The sequence below is a fragment of the Dipodomys spectabilis genome, unplaced genomic scaffold (genome assembly GCF_019054845.1).
Source record: "Dipodomys spectabilis isolate Male_0828 unplaced genomic scaffold, ASM1905484v1 ptg000188l, whole genome shotgun sequence".
Lineage (NCBI taxonomy): Eukaryota > Metazoa > Chordata > Mammalia > Rodentia > Heteromyidae > Dipodomys > Dipodomys spectabilis.
In genome coordinates this window covers 3,794,434-3,809,096 of record NW_024870865.1, presented here as the reverse complement: position 1 = coordinate 3,809,096, position 14,663 = coordinate 3,794,434, and the positions used below count along the sequence as shown (strand labels likewise).

Genomic DNA, 14,663 nt, shown 5'->3' with positions numbered 1-14,663 from the left:
TCTCCTCGGTGTCTGACCCTTGGTCCTGACTGATCTAAAGCAGTAAACAGCCCTGGCATCCCACGGGCCTGGCTGTGGGAGAGAGGCGGGTGAGAGACTTGGATGAACCCAGGTTTCCTGGTCCAGACAGCTGGCCAAGAGGGAGAAGTGAGGTGGGGCTGTAGCTCTGCTAGGTGACCCTCGGATCTGCTGGGATGGAGACAGACATTCTGGGTGGGCATCTTGGGTCTGGCTTAGGTGCCCCCCCCCCCCACTTCCCAGTTTGTGGTGGGGGGGGAGAACTCCGCTGAAACATGGAATGGAATCTAGGATGGCCCCTGAGGGGGCTGCGAATCACCGAAGTGGTGTGCAAAGTGTGTGTGTGTGGGTGCATCTCCATGCTTGCATCAGACTGTGGGGGTCAAAGGCCTCAGGCGGGAGTGTGGATCCCAGAGCTGGAGGAGCAGAGCCACGAGTCAGAAAGAACATTACTGTTTCCCAATCACGTCATGTCTCAGAATACTAATTGCCAGAGAGCGGAGACGCGTCGGCCCCCACAGCACTCCTTAAGTGGTGTAAGTGGTGCTTAATGTAATGAATTTGAGGAGAAATGTCCTGGGGTGGAACTCTGGGTCTTGGGTGTGCCACACGAGTGCTTGCTTTGTGTTTAAAGATGACACACTTGACAGCTGCTGCGGCTCACGCCTGCCATCCTAGCTACTCCGGAGGCTGAGATCTAAGGATCGTAGTTCAGAGCCAGCGTAGGCAGGAAAGTCTTTGAACTCTTACCTCCAATGAATCACCCCCAAAAAGCCAGAGTGGAGCTGTGTGTGGCACAAGTGGCAGAGCACTAGCCTTGAGCACAAAAGCTCAGGGACAAACACCCGGGACCCCGAGTTCAGGGCTCATCACACACACACAAACACACTTATGTCCACAGAAGACTGAGAGAGCTCACACTATTCTAGCCACAGCAAAAGGAATGACCAGGGAGTGTGTGTTTGTTGCTGAAAGCTGCAGGAAAACCTGGCATCAGTTCTTAGCTGTGGAGAGGCAGAACGAGGGATGGGGGGCTTGGTGGTCCATAGCCGCCCCCCCCACACACACCCAGGTTCCCATCTGCCCCCAGCACCCAGCCAAGGTTGCTTCTGCTCTTCAGGTCCCAAGTGACTCGACTTCATTCAGGGGACCCCAGACAATCAGGGGACTCAAGTGTGTCTCCACGTTCTGCCCTGCAACAGGGCCACCGTGCCCACTTGAAAAGGCCACCGGATGATTCAGAGAGACAATGCATGTGACTGCACCAAGCACCGGCCGAGAACTTCCAGATCCACCGCCTGCCTTGACCAGGGCCTCTGAAGTCGCCTCCAGTTTTTCACCTTGAGCCTGTGGTAGTGCAGCTGCCCAGCAGCAGAGGGCGCTGTGCACATGGCCATGAGGGAGATGCAGACTGCACGGTCCAGCAGATGGGGCAGGTGTGCCACCCTGCAGCCCTGGGCTTGAGGCCTAGCGTCCGGGGCCTGAGTCCATGGTCTCTGCCACCTGTCCCCCACTTGATCTCCCACGGCTAGCTACAAACCCCAGGTCCAGCTTCTCCAGACCTCGGGAGGCTCAGCCCCGGGCCAGTGAGGAGGTGGCTCCCTGGCGCTAGACGTTGATGAAGGATCCTTGGTCACCGTCGGCCGACTCGGGCTCCACACAGCGCCCCTTCCTCCTCGTGACCCTGCGGTTTCGGTGGAATCTGGCATAGCAGCGCAGACCTGGGCAGAGGGGAGCTGAGGATCAGGCCATGGGCCTGCTCTCCTCCCTTCCCTCCCCTCCCCTCTCCTCCCCTCCCTCCCTCCCTTTACCCCTGTATTGATTTTGCCCCCAGTACTAAGTGAAAAGGAAAATGGGAAATAGGGAAAAGGAAATAGGGAAACTGCAGGGCTGGGAAGGTGGCTCAGTGGTAAAGCACTTGCCTTGCATGCATGAGGCTCTGGGTTCGATTCCTCAGCACCACATAAGCAGAATAAAAAAGCTGGATGTGGTGCTGTGGCTCAAGTGGTAGAGTGCTAGCCTTGAGCTGAAGAGCTGAGGCCCAGAGTTCAGGTCCCACGACTGGACCCAAAAAAATAAAAAATAGGGAAACTGCAGCTGGGTGCCAGTGGCTCACACCTGTAATCCTAGCTACTCAAGAGGCTGGGATCTGAGGATCTTATCTCCAATTAACCACCAGAAAATGGGAAGTGGAGCTGTGGCTCAAGTGGTCTCAGCCCCACAGCTGACATATATATGGATACTGCAACTGGGTAGCTCACACTTCTAATCCTAGGATCACAGTTCAAAGCCAGCCCAGACAGCAAAGTCCAAGAGACTCTTATCTCCAAGTAACCACCAAAAAGCCAGAAGTGGCTCAAGTCATAGAGTGCCAAGTAAGAGCACAAAGCCCTGAGTCAAGCCCTAGTACTGGGACACAAACACACACACACACACACACACACACACACACACACACACATTGTGTGTGTGTATCTCTAAATCTCTATCTATCTATCAATCTACCTATCTATCTACACTTTGTGTGTGGAAATCATTCCAGGGGAAATTTCTGTAAATCTTCAGGAGTTGCTTTAAGACCATTTTGGGGGGCTGGGAAGGTGGCTGAGTGGTAGAGTGTTTGCCTTGCATACTTGAGGCCCTGGGTTCAATTCCTCAGTACCACATAACCAGAAAAAGCTGGAAGTGGCGCTGTGGCTCAAGGGGTAGAGTGCTTGCCTTGAGCTGAAGAGCTGAGGGACAGCGCCCAGGCCCAGAGTTCAGGCCCCACAACCGACAAAAAAAAAAAGGAATACTCTGACTTTAGTTTTTGTCCTCCCTTCCCTTCCTCCCTCCTTCCTTCCCTTCTCCCTTCCCCTAACCACTCGGGTCTGAGTGCGTCACTGTAAAGTGGGGACCGTAATTGCTCTCCTCTGGGGATGGCTGTGAGGATCCCAGGGAAGAAGGAAGGGCTTGGCACAGAGCCGGGCACACTGGGCACACGTGTGCAGGTGGGCACATGGGCAGCCTGAGGTGGAGCTCAGGGGAGTTAAACAGCCCAAGAGAGGCCCGGCGGGGCCCCGGTGTCCCTCCAGGGATAAAGCTGCGCTGTGTCAGCGCCAGCCTCCTCAGGTTGGATCGGATTGAAACAGATCTGGCGATCGCGCCAGCTTGTATTTCAAGGGGTGAGAAAAACAAATCTGAGAAACAGTGCCAGGAGTGGAGACAGTGGCAACCCAGACGGGGTGGGGGGAGGGGTGACGGGGGGGGGGGGAGGGGCCTCCAAGCAAAGCTGGTCTGAGTTCACCCTTTCTGTTCCCAGGGGATGCTCCTTCCTCCCCAGCCCTTCCCACCCTCGGCCCCTCCCACCGCCGGCCCCTCTCCCAGGAAATCCTGTGTCCTCCCCTCGGGGTCTCACCTTCCACACACATGCAGTCATCGAAGCATTTGTTGTTGAGCCCACGGTTGTGGGGCGTGCACTGGTGTCCCCGCAGGTCGCAGCAGGTCCCTGGGGACACACGGCGCACACGTGGTCAGCCACGCTGCTCCTCCCTCCTGCCCTGCCCTGCCCACCGCCCCACTGGACAGGACATCCGTCACCTGGGAGGCCGGCCCTGTCCCAGCAGGCTGGGCCATCTGGTGAGGCACTACCCATGGGTGTCATGGCTGACATCCCCGGGGGGGGGGGGGGGGGGGCCGCTGGCGGAGACCCCAGCTAGGAACGATCATGAGCGGAGTGGAGGTGCGACCACCTCACAGGGAGATGGGGGATACAGCTAGGGTGCCAGGTGTGGACTAGACTTGGACATCGGGCCCTCAGGGCTCATGGGCGCCAGCATCTTTCTGACAGATGAGGGCCCAGGCACAGCTTCGCCTGAGCCGGCGCTCAGGGACACGGTCTGTCTATCCAGTTGGCTCAAACAATAGTGTGAGAAAGAGACAGCCCGTGAGGAGGCGGGCCAGGCGGGAGTAGTGTCTGGCCACCGTCATGGTGCACAGATCTCTCCCAAGGAAAGTGCTGGATTTCTGGTTTTGGGGTTTGTTTTTGCAGTGACAAAAAGGGCACGTGGCTGATGGTCTCCAGCTGCTGGCTGTGTCAGAGGTCACCTCCGCCGGTGTCCAGCCCCAGCTGAGAACCAGCGCAGCAGGGTCCCAGGGCTGGCCTCCTCCGCCCCCTCCGCCCAGCCGGGCCTGGCCCCAGCGCTCCTGTTTCACGGGCTGAGACTGACGTTACTCTACGCACCCTGCTTCCTCTCCTCAGGCTGAGCACCAGGGGCTCATGCCGGTTATCCTAACTACTCAGGAGGCTGGGAGCTGAAGATTGCAAGGTTCAAAGCCAGCCAGAGCTGGCTTTGACACTCTCTCTCTCTCTCTCTGGTCAGTTGTGGGGCTTGAACTCTGGGCCTGGGTGCTGTCCATCAGCTCTTCAGCTCAAAGCTAGCGCTCTACCACTTGAGCCACAGTGCCACTTCCGGTTTCCTGGTGGTTCATTGGAGATAAGAGTCTCAGGATTTCCCTGCCTGGGCTGGCTTTTAACTGTGATTCTCAGATATCAGCCTCCTGAGTAGGTGGGAGTACAAGCGTGAGCCACCTGCGCTCAGCTCTTTATCTCCATTTAACCAGCAAAAAGCCAGAATTGGATCAGTGGCTCAAAGTGGTAGAGCACTAGCCTTGAGCAAAAAGAGCTCAGAGACAGCACCCAGGCCCTGAGTTCAAGGCCCATGACTGACAAAAATAAAAATCAACAACAATCAAAACCAATTTGGGGCCTTGGGTAAGACACTTAGCCCTTCTCTCCCTAGGGCCCAGTGGGCTTTGTAGAAAACAGAACGGCAGGATCTCTCTGTCTCTCTCTGTTTCAGTCTTTCTCTGTCTCTTTGTCTGTCTGTCTCTCTCCTCCCCTTGGGTTGCTGTAAGTATTAGATGAATTAATGTACAATAGCCACCCTCAGGGAATTGGCTCTCTTGTGGTTATTATTTATTATCTATAAAGAGTCAGGAACCCTTGGCCAGGCACCAGTGGCTCATGCCTGTAATCCTAGTTACTCAGGAGGCTGAGATCTGAGGATCGAGGTTCAAAGCCAGCCTGAGCAGGGAAGTCTGTGAGCCTCTTTTTTTTTTTTTTGTCAGTCGTGGGGCTTGAACTCTGGGCCTGGGTGCTGTCCCTCAGCTCTTCAGCTCAAGGCTAGCACTCTACCACTTGAGCTACAGCGCCACTTTCGGTTTTCTGGTGGTTTATTGGAGATAGGAGTCTCACGGTCTCTCCTGCCCGGGCTAGCTTTGAACCGTGATCCTCAGATCTCAGCCTCCTGAGTAGCTAGGATTACAGGCGTGAGCCACCAGCACCCGGCTTCTGTGAGCCTCTTATCTCGAATAAACCATGAGAAAACCGGAAGTGGCGCTGTGGCTCAAGTGGTAGAGTGAGCTAGCCTTGAGCTGAAGAGCTGAAGCATAGCACCCAGGCCCAGAGTTCAAGCCCCACAACAACAGCAACAACAAAAGAGTCAAGAACCCTCAGGCGTTGCTCCCAAGCCTGGGAAACCCCTGCCCCACTCCATGCGGCCCAGCCTGGGGCTCTGGGTGTGGGCACTGGGGTACCTGGCAGGCAGTCCTGGTGGTGGTCACATGGTTCTCCTTCGGCTGGCAATGTCTCATTGCCGTCACCAGAGAGGTGGCCCCGGTGTTTCTCTGGGGACAAGGTGTGTCATCAGAAGTTGAAGCCCAGCAAGGAGAACAGAGGGAGGGATTAAGTACACGACTCTGGTATTCCAGGCAGCCTGGCATAACTCAGACAAGCCACTACCTCTCTCTGCCTCAGTTCTTTCTTCTCTAAAGTGGGAGCAGCTGGGTGCCGGTGGCCCACGCCTATAATCCCAGCTACTCAGGAGGCTGAGATCTGAGGATCGTGGTTCAAAGCCAACCTGGGTAGGAAAGTCAATGGGACACATCTCTAAGTAACTACCAAAAAAAAGCTGGAAGTGGAGCAGTGGCTCAAGGGTTAGAATGCTCACCTTGAGCACAAAAGCTCAGGCCAGCGCCCAGGCCCGGGCCTGTTTCCCCACGAGCTTGGCATGGGGTAGGCACTTGGCATCATTTTCTTCCTCAGTGCTGGCTCCAGGCTGACGAGCCCCCAGCCCACTTTTGGCATCTGCAGCTGAAACCACCCTCCATGGGGGCTTTGCCTGGCACAGGGACAGGGAGGGGCCCTGGGTCCCAGGTGTGTGGGGGAGAGCTGGGCATACCTTTCTTCTTTGCAGAAGGCCAGACTTCAGGTTTTAAGTCTTCGTAATCGGTCCAGTCGAACAAGGCCATGTCCAGCGTGGGCATCACCTCTCCATCAGCCCTGGGCTGCCCCTGAAGGGGAAGAAGGAGGGGACCTGAAACCTTCCCACCAGAGAGCAGGAATGGGGGGCCCTCAGGCCCCAGAGGAGAAGCTGCTGCTCCTGCTCTACATTGGTGAGCCTTTGTTCCAGCCAAGTGAAGCCCAGCCCTGGAGACTCACGCCTGCAATCCCAGCTGCTCAGGAGGCTGAGAGTGAGGATTGTGGTTTGAAGCCAGCCTGGAAAGGAAAGCCCCTAAGACTCTTATCTCCAGTCCACCATTAAAAAGCCAGGGCTGGGAAGGTGGCTCAGTGGTAGAGCGCTTGCCTTTTATGCATGAGACCCTGGGTTCGATTCCTCAGCACCACATAAACAGAAAAAGCCAGAAGTGGCACTGTGGCTCAAATAGTAGAGCACTTGCCTTGAGCTGAAGGGCTGAGGGACAGCACCCAGGCCCAGAGTTCAAGCCCCCCAACCCCCCAAAAAAATCATTAAAAAACCAGGAGTGGAACTGTGGCTCAAGTGGTAGAGCACCAGCCTTGAGCAAAAAAGCTAAGGGACAGTGTCTAGGACATGAGTTCAAGCCCCAGGATTGGCACAATCACACATGTTATGACTATGGCCTCTCTCTCTCACACAAATGATTTGATTATACTTGTATTCTTGGGACCACTAAAGACAACACTTTTTTTTTTTGGTCTGGTCGTGGGGCCTGAACTCTGGGCCTGGGCGCTGTCCCTCAGCTCTTCAGCTCAAGGCTAGCGCTCTACCACTTGAGCCACCTCCCCAGCCCAGACAACACTTTTTCTTGTGTTTGAGGCCATCACTGAGTGAGATGAGGGTCATTTGGGAAAGCAAGTATCTTTCAACCAGGAGTGACTGAAATTACAGAAAATGAAACTGGGGCTGGGAAGGTGGCTCAGTGGTAGAGTGCTTGCCTGGCATGCATGAAGCCCTGGGTTCCATGCCTCAGTACCACACACACAGAAAAAGCCAGAAGTGGTGCTGTGGCTCAAGTGGCAGAGTGCTCAGGATAGTGCCCAGGCCCTGAGTTCAAGCCCCACAACTAGGCATTGGGGGGTGAATGAAATTGTAAATACTTGTCAATGCTGATTTATAAGGTCTATTCCATTATACGGATCCCTTGAAAGGACTTTATTTTGAGAGCTCTCAGAGCCACAGAGGAGAGTCAGGAGTGAGCGGGTAGACTCCTACACAGCCTTCCACAAACAGCAGCAGTGGCATTTATGTGAGCGTGGACAGAGCAGCGGCTGACTAGCACCAGGTAAGCCTAGGCCATACGGGGCATTTTGGCAACACTAGGGCCTGAACTCAGAGCCATGTGTCTGCTAGGTAGGTGCTCTACTACTTGAGCTATGCCCCCAGCCTTTTGTTACTTTTCTAATAGGAGTCTGCTTTTGTGCACAGGCCAGGCTAGACCACAATCCCGCTATTACTGCTTCTCTTGTAACCGGAGTGACAGGTGTGCCCCAATGGGTCCAGTCTTTTTTTTTTTTTGGGTCCGGTCGTGGGGCCTGAACTCTGGGCCTGGGCGCTGTCCCTCAGCTCTTCAGCTCAAGGCTAGCGCTCTACCACTTGAGCTACAGCGCCACTTCCGGCTTTTTTCTGTTTTGCTTATGTGGTGCTGAGGAATCGAACCCAGGACCTCAGGCATGCAAGGCAAGCACTCTACCACTGAGCCACCTTCCCAGCCCTCCTTTTTTTTGTTTTAATTCATTGAGATGAGGGTTTCATAAATGTTTTGTTGGTGTTGGCCTCGAATTGCGATCCTCCTGATCTCAGCCTCCTGAGTCGTGGGGATTATAGGTGTAAACCACAGCACTCGGCTGGAATGCGGCTTTAAAAATTACTAGACTGTTCTGTGAGCTCTTTTGAATGGAGTTCTTTCCCAAGTCCTACCACCCTCTGTGCGTGGAGATTGGAATGCTAGGTTGGCACTTGCTTCCTGGGCTGTGCCCAGAGTGGGTTCCGGGCCCTCTTCCTCAGGATAGAGTCCTGCCCAGCAGGGTGGGAGCTCAACTGCCCTGGCATCAGAGGCCTTCCTACATGGCCCTGCCCTGTCCCAAGAGCCCTTCCAGCCCTGAGCTGCGGGGGAGGGGGGGAGGTGCCCTACCTGGGGCCGCAGGGAGGTGACCGGCAGGATCAGGGACTCTTCCGTGGCAGGTATGGCCTCCAGTGTGGTCAGGAAGAGCATGGTGGGGGCCAGGCTGGTGGACGACTCCTCCATAGTGGCCTCCAGGATCTGGTCTTCAGGCAGCTCCGCCTTCTTCATCAGGGAGCTGGGGCCTCGGATCAGCGCTCGGCCTGAGACCCGGCAGCAAGCATAGGTTGATCTGCCTGCCACCTGCTGCCACATACCAGCTCAGCCCACCTTTCCCACCACCAGCCACGGGGTGGCAGGGACCACGTGACTTAGTCCAGGTACCATCCCCGCCACCACCTGCCCTGCTTGGGACCCCGGACAGAGGAAAGGAGTCGGTGAAGCCTGCCTCCCAGCATTCTGGCAAGTCCACTAGGAGCTGGCTGAGGTGGGCGTGTCTCAATAAGAGCTAGAGGGGTTAACCTGGAAGGCTTCCTGGAGGAGGTGAGGTTGGGTCTGTACCAGTCATCTCACCTTGCAGAATTGAATCCCAGAAGGCAGATAGGGGACTTTAGGGGACTTCAGAACCATTCATTTGGAACCATTCTTTTTTTTTTTTTTCCTTCCCTTAAAGAAACAGCCAGAGGCTGAGCCTACTGGTTCCTCTGTCCCTTGCCCCCTGCCAGTGCTCCCCAGAAGCCAGGAAGTGGGGCTGGGTGGAGATCGGGGCCATGCATGTGCCCTCCTGCTCATCCTCAAGGGTGCCCCAGAGGATCTCCAGGCTCCCAGGCTGGGGCTTTGCCCGCTGGGGTGGGTGGGGTCTCAGGAGCAAGCCCTCCCCCCCTTCCCCCTTGTGGGAGGAGGGAGGCAGAGGCTCCACCTCTTTCTTCCCAAAGAAACACCAGCATGTCCCTGGCACTTCCTGGCCCCTAGGGGCAGTCCTGTCCCAGGAAGAGACAGAAGCTCCAAGCGGGCTGCTGGGGCCTTGGGGAGACTGGGGAAGTACTACCTGTGAGCTAGCTGCCCAAGGTTTGGCTTTGGTTTTTTTTCAGAGACTGAACAGGGGAGTGGGGTGTCATGTCTCCCCCGGAGTGCTAGGGTTTAGGTCTGCAATACATCCCAAAGGCCCAGCCTGTGATGCTGCTGCCTTTTTAAAAGGTGGAATCTGGTGGGAGGAAGTGAGGTTATTGGGGGCGTGGCCTCCAAGGAGCTATCAAGACCCTGGGCTCTTCCCCTCTCTCTGCTTCCTGGCCCCCAAGAGGTGAGCAGCTTGAGCTCCCGCCATGACTCCACCCCAGGCCCAAAGCAGGGTGGGGGGGGAAGACATAGACGGGCTAAGACCTTTGACACCACCAGCCAAAGGACGTGGTTTCCTTCTTTAATTAGTTTATCTCTCAGTCACTTGTACTCAGGTGACAGAGTGGACTCCGGTCCCACTGAGAATGGACTTGGACTTGTTATGGTCTGCTGCTGATGCCTGAGTCTAAACATTCACAAATCAGGTCTCCACCCTGACGCTGGGGGAAGAGGGAACATTATCCTCAAGGTGGAGCCAGGGGGCTGATCTTGGTGGATCTGACTTCAGAGCCTCCACTCTGTTCTACAATTGATCGAATGAGAGGCTAGAACAGCGATGAGCTGTTCTGTCTATACCTAGCACTTAGAGTAGGATAGATTTAGGTCAGATACAAGGCAGAACTTCCTGACACAGGAGGAGGATCTAACTTTCCTGCCTCCTCCACTACCTACACCACCTCTCTGAGATCCCTCCACTCTTCTGGGTGCTTATTGTCTGGAGCTACCAGGAGACCCAGTTGGCCTCCCCCTCCTGCCCTGGGCCATCGCCCCTCCCAATCCTCCCCGGTTCCCGAGCTACCTCGGTGTGGTTTCAGCCTGTCTCTGCGTCTCTTGTGCTCCCTGCCACGTTTCTTCGTCCTCTCCCACCCTGGAGGCCGGGGCTCCTTCTCGGGATAGGGTGACGCCAGTCCCAGGAACAGCTCCTTGTCCAGCAGCAGGCCTGCAGGACTCTGTCCAGGCAGCTGCCCCCCAGGGAGCCTGGAGGCCTGCTTGGGGGTGGTGACCACAGCTCCATCCTGAGCCCGGCTGGGCATGCCCAGGCCCCGCCGGCGGTGATGGCTGGCCCGTGTCCATAGCACAGAGCCTGGGTCCCTGTGAATCTCAGGCAGGTTCCGGGCCGGGCTGAGCGAGCCTGCCAGGCCCCCCTCCAACAGCACCAGGAGGCTGAGGAGCAGCGTGGGGACCCTGCGGAGGGTGGATGCTGCCATTGGCTCTGCCCTGCAAGGAAAGTAGTTCTCTAGGGTAGACCCCAGCCCCTGCTTCTGGTCCCAGATCCCTCACCCACTGTTAGGACTCCCTTCTCCTTCTGGTACCTGAACGGAGGCTTGAACTCAAGTCCTCACATTCTTTTTTTTTTGGCCAGTCCTGGGGCCAGAACTCAGGGCCTGGGCACTGTCCCTGAGCTTCTTTTGCTCAAGGCTAGCACTCTACCACTTGAGCCATGGTGCCGCTTCTGGCTTTTCTATATGTGTGGTACTGAGGAATCAAACTCAAGTACTTTACCACTAAGCCACCTTCCCAGCCCAAGCCTTACATTTTTTTTTTGGCGGGGGGGTCCGGTCATGGGGCCTGAACTCTGGGCCTGGGCGCTGTCCCTCAGCTCTTCAGCTCAAGGCTAGTGCTCTACCACTTGAGCCACAGCGCCACTTCCAGCTTTTTTCTTTTTTGCTTATGTGGTGCTGAGGAATCGAACCCAGGGCCTCAGGCATGCAAGGCAAGCGCTCTACCACTGAGCCACCTTCCCAGCCCCAAGCCTTACATTCTTGTATGGCTTTTCCACTCAAGACTGGTGCTCTACTATCTAAGCCTGTTTAATTACAGATAAGAGTCTCTCAGATTTATGTGTCTAGGCTGGCTTTGAACCTTGATCCTCAGATCTCAGCCTCCCAATTAGCTAGGATTACAGGTGTGAGCCACCAGTGTTCAGTTAACTTGGTTCTTTTTTTTTGGTCAGTCGTGGGGCCTGAACTCTGGCCTGGGCGCTGTCCCTCAGCTCTTCAGCTCAAGGCTAGCACTCTACCACTTGAGCCACAGCGCCACTTCCGGCTTTTTCTGCTTATGTGGTGCTGAGGAATCGAACCCAGTGCCTCATGCATGCAAGGCAAGCACTCTACCACTGAGCCACCTTCCCAGCCCCCAACTTGGTTCTTTTTGTTGTTCTGGTTCTGGGACTTGAACTCAGGGTTCTGTCTTTTAGCTTTTATGCTCAAGGCTAGCACTCTTACCACTTGAGCCACAGCTCTGCTTCCAGCTTTTTTTTTTTTTTTAGTGGTTAGAGATAAAAGTCTCATGGCGTTTCCTGCCCAGACTGGCTCTGAACCACGATCCTCAGACCTCAGCCTTCTGAGTGGCATGAGCCACTAGCACCGGGCTTAACCAGGTTCTTAACAGGGATGTTGGAGGACTGTGCCCCCTAGGGACTCTCCAAGCTAATGGCATCTAGGAAGGGGAGGGGTGCAACCAACCCCACCATGCACAGAACAGGCCTCAGCAACCATTCATCTGGAAGTTGGTGGTACCCAGACTGAGCAGCCGTGGCCTACATCGGGACCCGCGGCCTCCAGGCTCCAGCCCCGACTGAAATTCCTTTCTCTGCACAGACCTCTGCCCTTGGCCAAGTCCCCTGCTGCACAGCGGAGCCCTGCAGAGCTCCAGAATGCACTGCAAGGCGCTGAAACTTGAGTGGGAGCCTACATGCAAACAAACAGAATAATAGCACACCCCATGCTATGTGCTCTGGGCAGGTCTGTTTTGCTGTCTTTCAACCGCTCTCTGAAAAGGCTCCTGTGATTGCTCTTGTTTTCTGAAGTGGCAATTAAGGCTGAGTGGGTAAGTCACACTTTGCGAGTGTCATTGTGTGCATGTATGTGCGCTTGCGTGCTGATCCTGGGGCTTGAACTCAGGGCCCGGGGCTTGAACTCAGGGCCTGGGCGCTGTCTCTTTGCTTTGTTTTGCTCAAGGCTGGTGCTCTGCCACTTGAGCCATAGTTCCACTTCTGGCTTTTCGGTGATTGAGATAAGGGTCTCCATGGACCTTTTCTGCCTGGGCTGGCTTTGAACCTTTGTTCTCAGATCTCAGCCTGAGTAGCTAGGATTATGGAGGTGGCGGGGGGGGGGGGGGGGTGAGCCAATGCCCAGCCCAGCTACTCTTCTCCTTCCATCATGAGCTCTTGGCTCCCTGGAACTCCTGACATTGTCCCTGTAATGCTGATGAGTGTGGGGGTCTCTGCAGACTGTCTCTGTCTGCTCTCTGTTGTCCCTGCCACATCCCCCCAGGATGCTGACCTCTGGGGCGGGAGGCGCCCAGAGGACTGTTAAGCAGGGGCTCAGGAGGCTGGTGGCTGGGTTGGTGGGGGTGTCTGTCTGGCCCTAGGGCCCTGCCCCCACATCAGCCCCACTCCATCTTCAGATGGCACCAGGCCGGCTGATTGAATTTTTATGGCCTTCCCAGAACTCCATTAGGCTCCCCAAGGTGCTTACACCATGGTTTCCTTGTGATTTGTGGCCAGAGAATTGCCCAGGGCTGAAGAAAGATTGGCAGGCCTGGGAAAGTTCCCTAATCCCCCAGCATCCCCAGTCTTCTCGGCTCCTGTGCCCCCCCAGGCTCGCAGTACCCAACTCAGAGGCAGGAGGGGAGGCCAGGAGGGAGGCCAGGAAGGAGGCCCAGAGGGGCCTTCCTCGCACATCCGGACTCCACTGAGCCAGCTAGGCTCCTCCTGGGGCCAAAAGTGAACGCATAAGTCTCCTCCATCCTTTTCCATTTTGTCCCCTCAGGGGACAGCCTGCAGGTGAAGGGGGACATTTGTGACACCATTTCCTCATCCCCGTCCATCCGGTCCGGAGGTCATAAACTGCAGTGCTCCCCCAGGCCTCTGGCTAGTGAGGCTCCCTGTTTGCGAGGCAGCCCCGTGGGGGCCCAGGAGCCTCTGGACGCATCAGCCCAGCTTCGTTCTGTTCAGAGCAGGGCTGCCGTCCAGGCCGGCATCTAGTCTGACCACAGCGGGACGCGGCCCTCGGCACTCCCTGTCATGGGGAGACGGGACAGGCTGGGTCTGGGTTGGACACTGTCCAGCTCCAGGACCCGTCTTTCTGTCCTTCAGATGCCAGCAGGACGTCCCCGGGCCACAGAGAACCTTTGGGGCATCTATCTGTAGGTGGATGGAATCCATCATTCTGGGATAAAAGAGGGGAGGACGGGAGATTCAGGGAATGCAGGCAGGGGGCAGATGGGGACTTGGCAGAGGCTGGCAGGCCTGTGGGCACAAAGAGGCCGCTCACTGTCTCTGACTGCGAGGATGGTCAACGACTCAGTACCTTCCCACCAAGCACTTTTTCACCCATCATCTACCCACCCAGCACATTCCCACTCAGTACCTTCTAACTAGCACCTTCCTGCCCAGCATCTTTCCACTTAGTACCTTCCCACCCAGTACCTTTCTAGTTAGCACCTTCCCACCCAGTACCTCCCCACTTAGTACCTTCCCACCCAATACGCACCTTCCCATTTAGTACCTTCCTACCCAGCACCTCTCCACTTAGCCCCTTCCCATCCAGTACCTCCCCACTTAGCACCTTCCCATCCAGCATCTTCCTAACTAGCACCTTCCCACTTAGCCCCTTCCCACCCAGCACTTCCTACCCAGTACCTTCCCACTGAACCACAGCCTCCTCATTTTGGTGCTGAAGAATCTGTACAGTGTGGCCTGGAACTCATTTTACAATACCGACTTCTGTTTTGTTTTTGGGTCCGGTGGTGAGGCCTGAACTCTGGGCCTGGGCGCTGTCCCTCCGCTCTTCAGCTCAAGGCTAGCGCTTTACCACTTGAGCCACAGCGCCACTTCTGGCTTTTTTTCTTTTTCTTTTTTGCTTATGTGGTGCTGGGGAATCGAACCCAGGGCCTCAGGCATGCAAGGCAAGCGCTCTACCACTGAGCCACCTTCCCAGCCCATCGACTTCTGCTTTCTCTTCTTCACACTGGGCAGAGGCTGGCCCCGGCCCCGCGTACACCCATCTTTGCTGCCTGTTCTCACACAGGCTGGCCCCTCCGCCCTGAGCGCCCTCCATCTGTCCCCACGGTTTCCTGCTCCATGCGGCCTCCTCCAGTCCCTGCCCCGGTGCACTGCCTTCTCTCTGTTCCCTCACAGCCCTCCCTGGCAGCCACTTGCAGCC

General features: G+C 56.1%; 1 protein-coding gene across 1 annotated transcript; it reads right to left on the bottom strand.

Annotated features, from left to right (window-relative positions):
* Nucleotides 1-1,626: 1,626 nt before the first annotated feature.
* Nucleotides 1,627-10,703, bottom strand: Draxin (dorsal inhibitory axon guidance protein). The gene is made up of 6 exons (XM_042695772.1): nucleotides 10,295-10,703; nucleotides 8,452-8,642; nucleotides 6,240-6,351; nucleotides 5,596-5,685; nucleotides 3,416-3,505; nucleotides 1,627-1,739 (listed from the first exon to the last, which is right to left on the bottom strand). Exons 1-6 carry the CDS (start codon nucleotides 10,701-10,703, stop codon nucleotides 1,627-1,629), a joined length of 1,005 nt encoding a protein of 334 aa, XP_042551706.1.
* Between the last annotated feature and the right edge of the window lie 3,960 nt (nucleotides 10,704-14,663).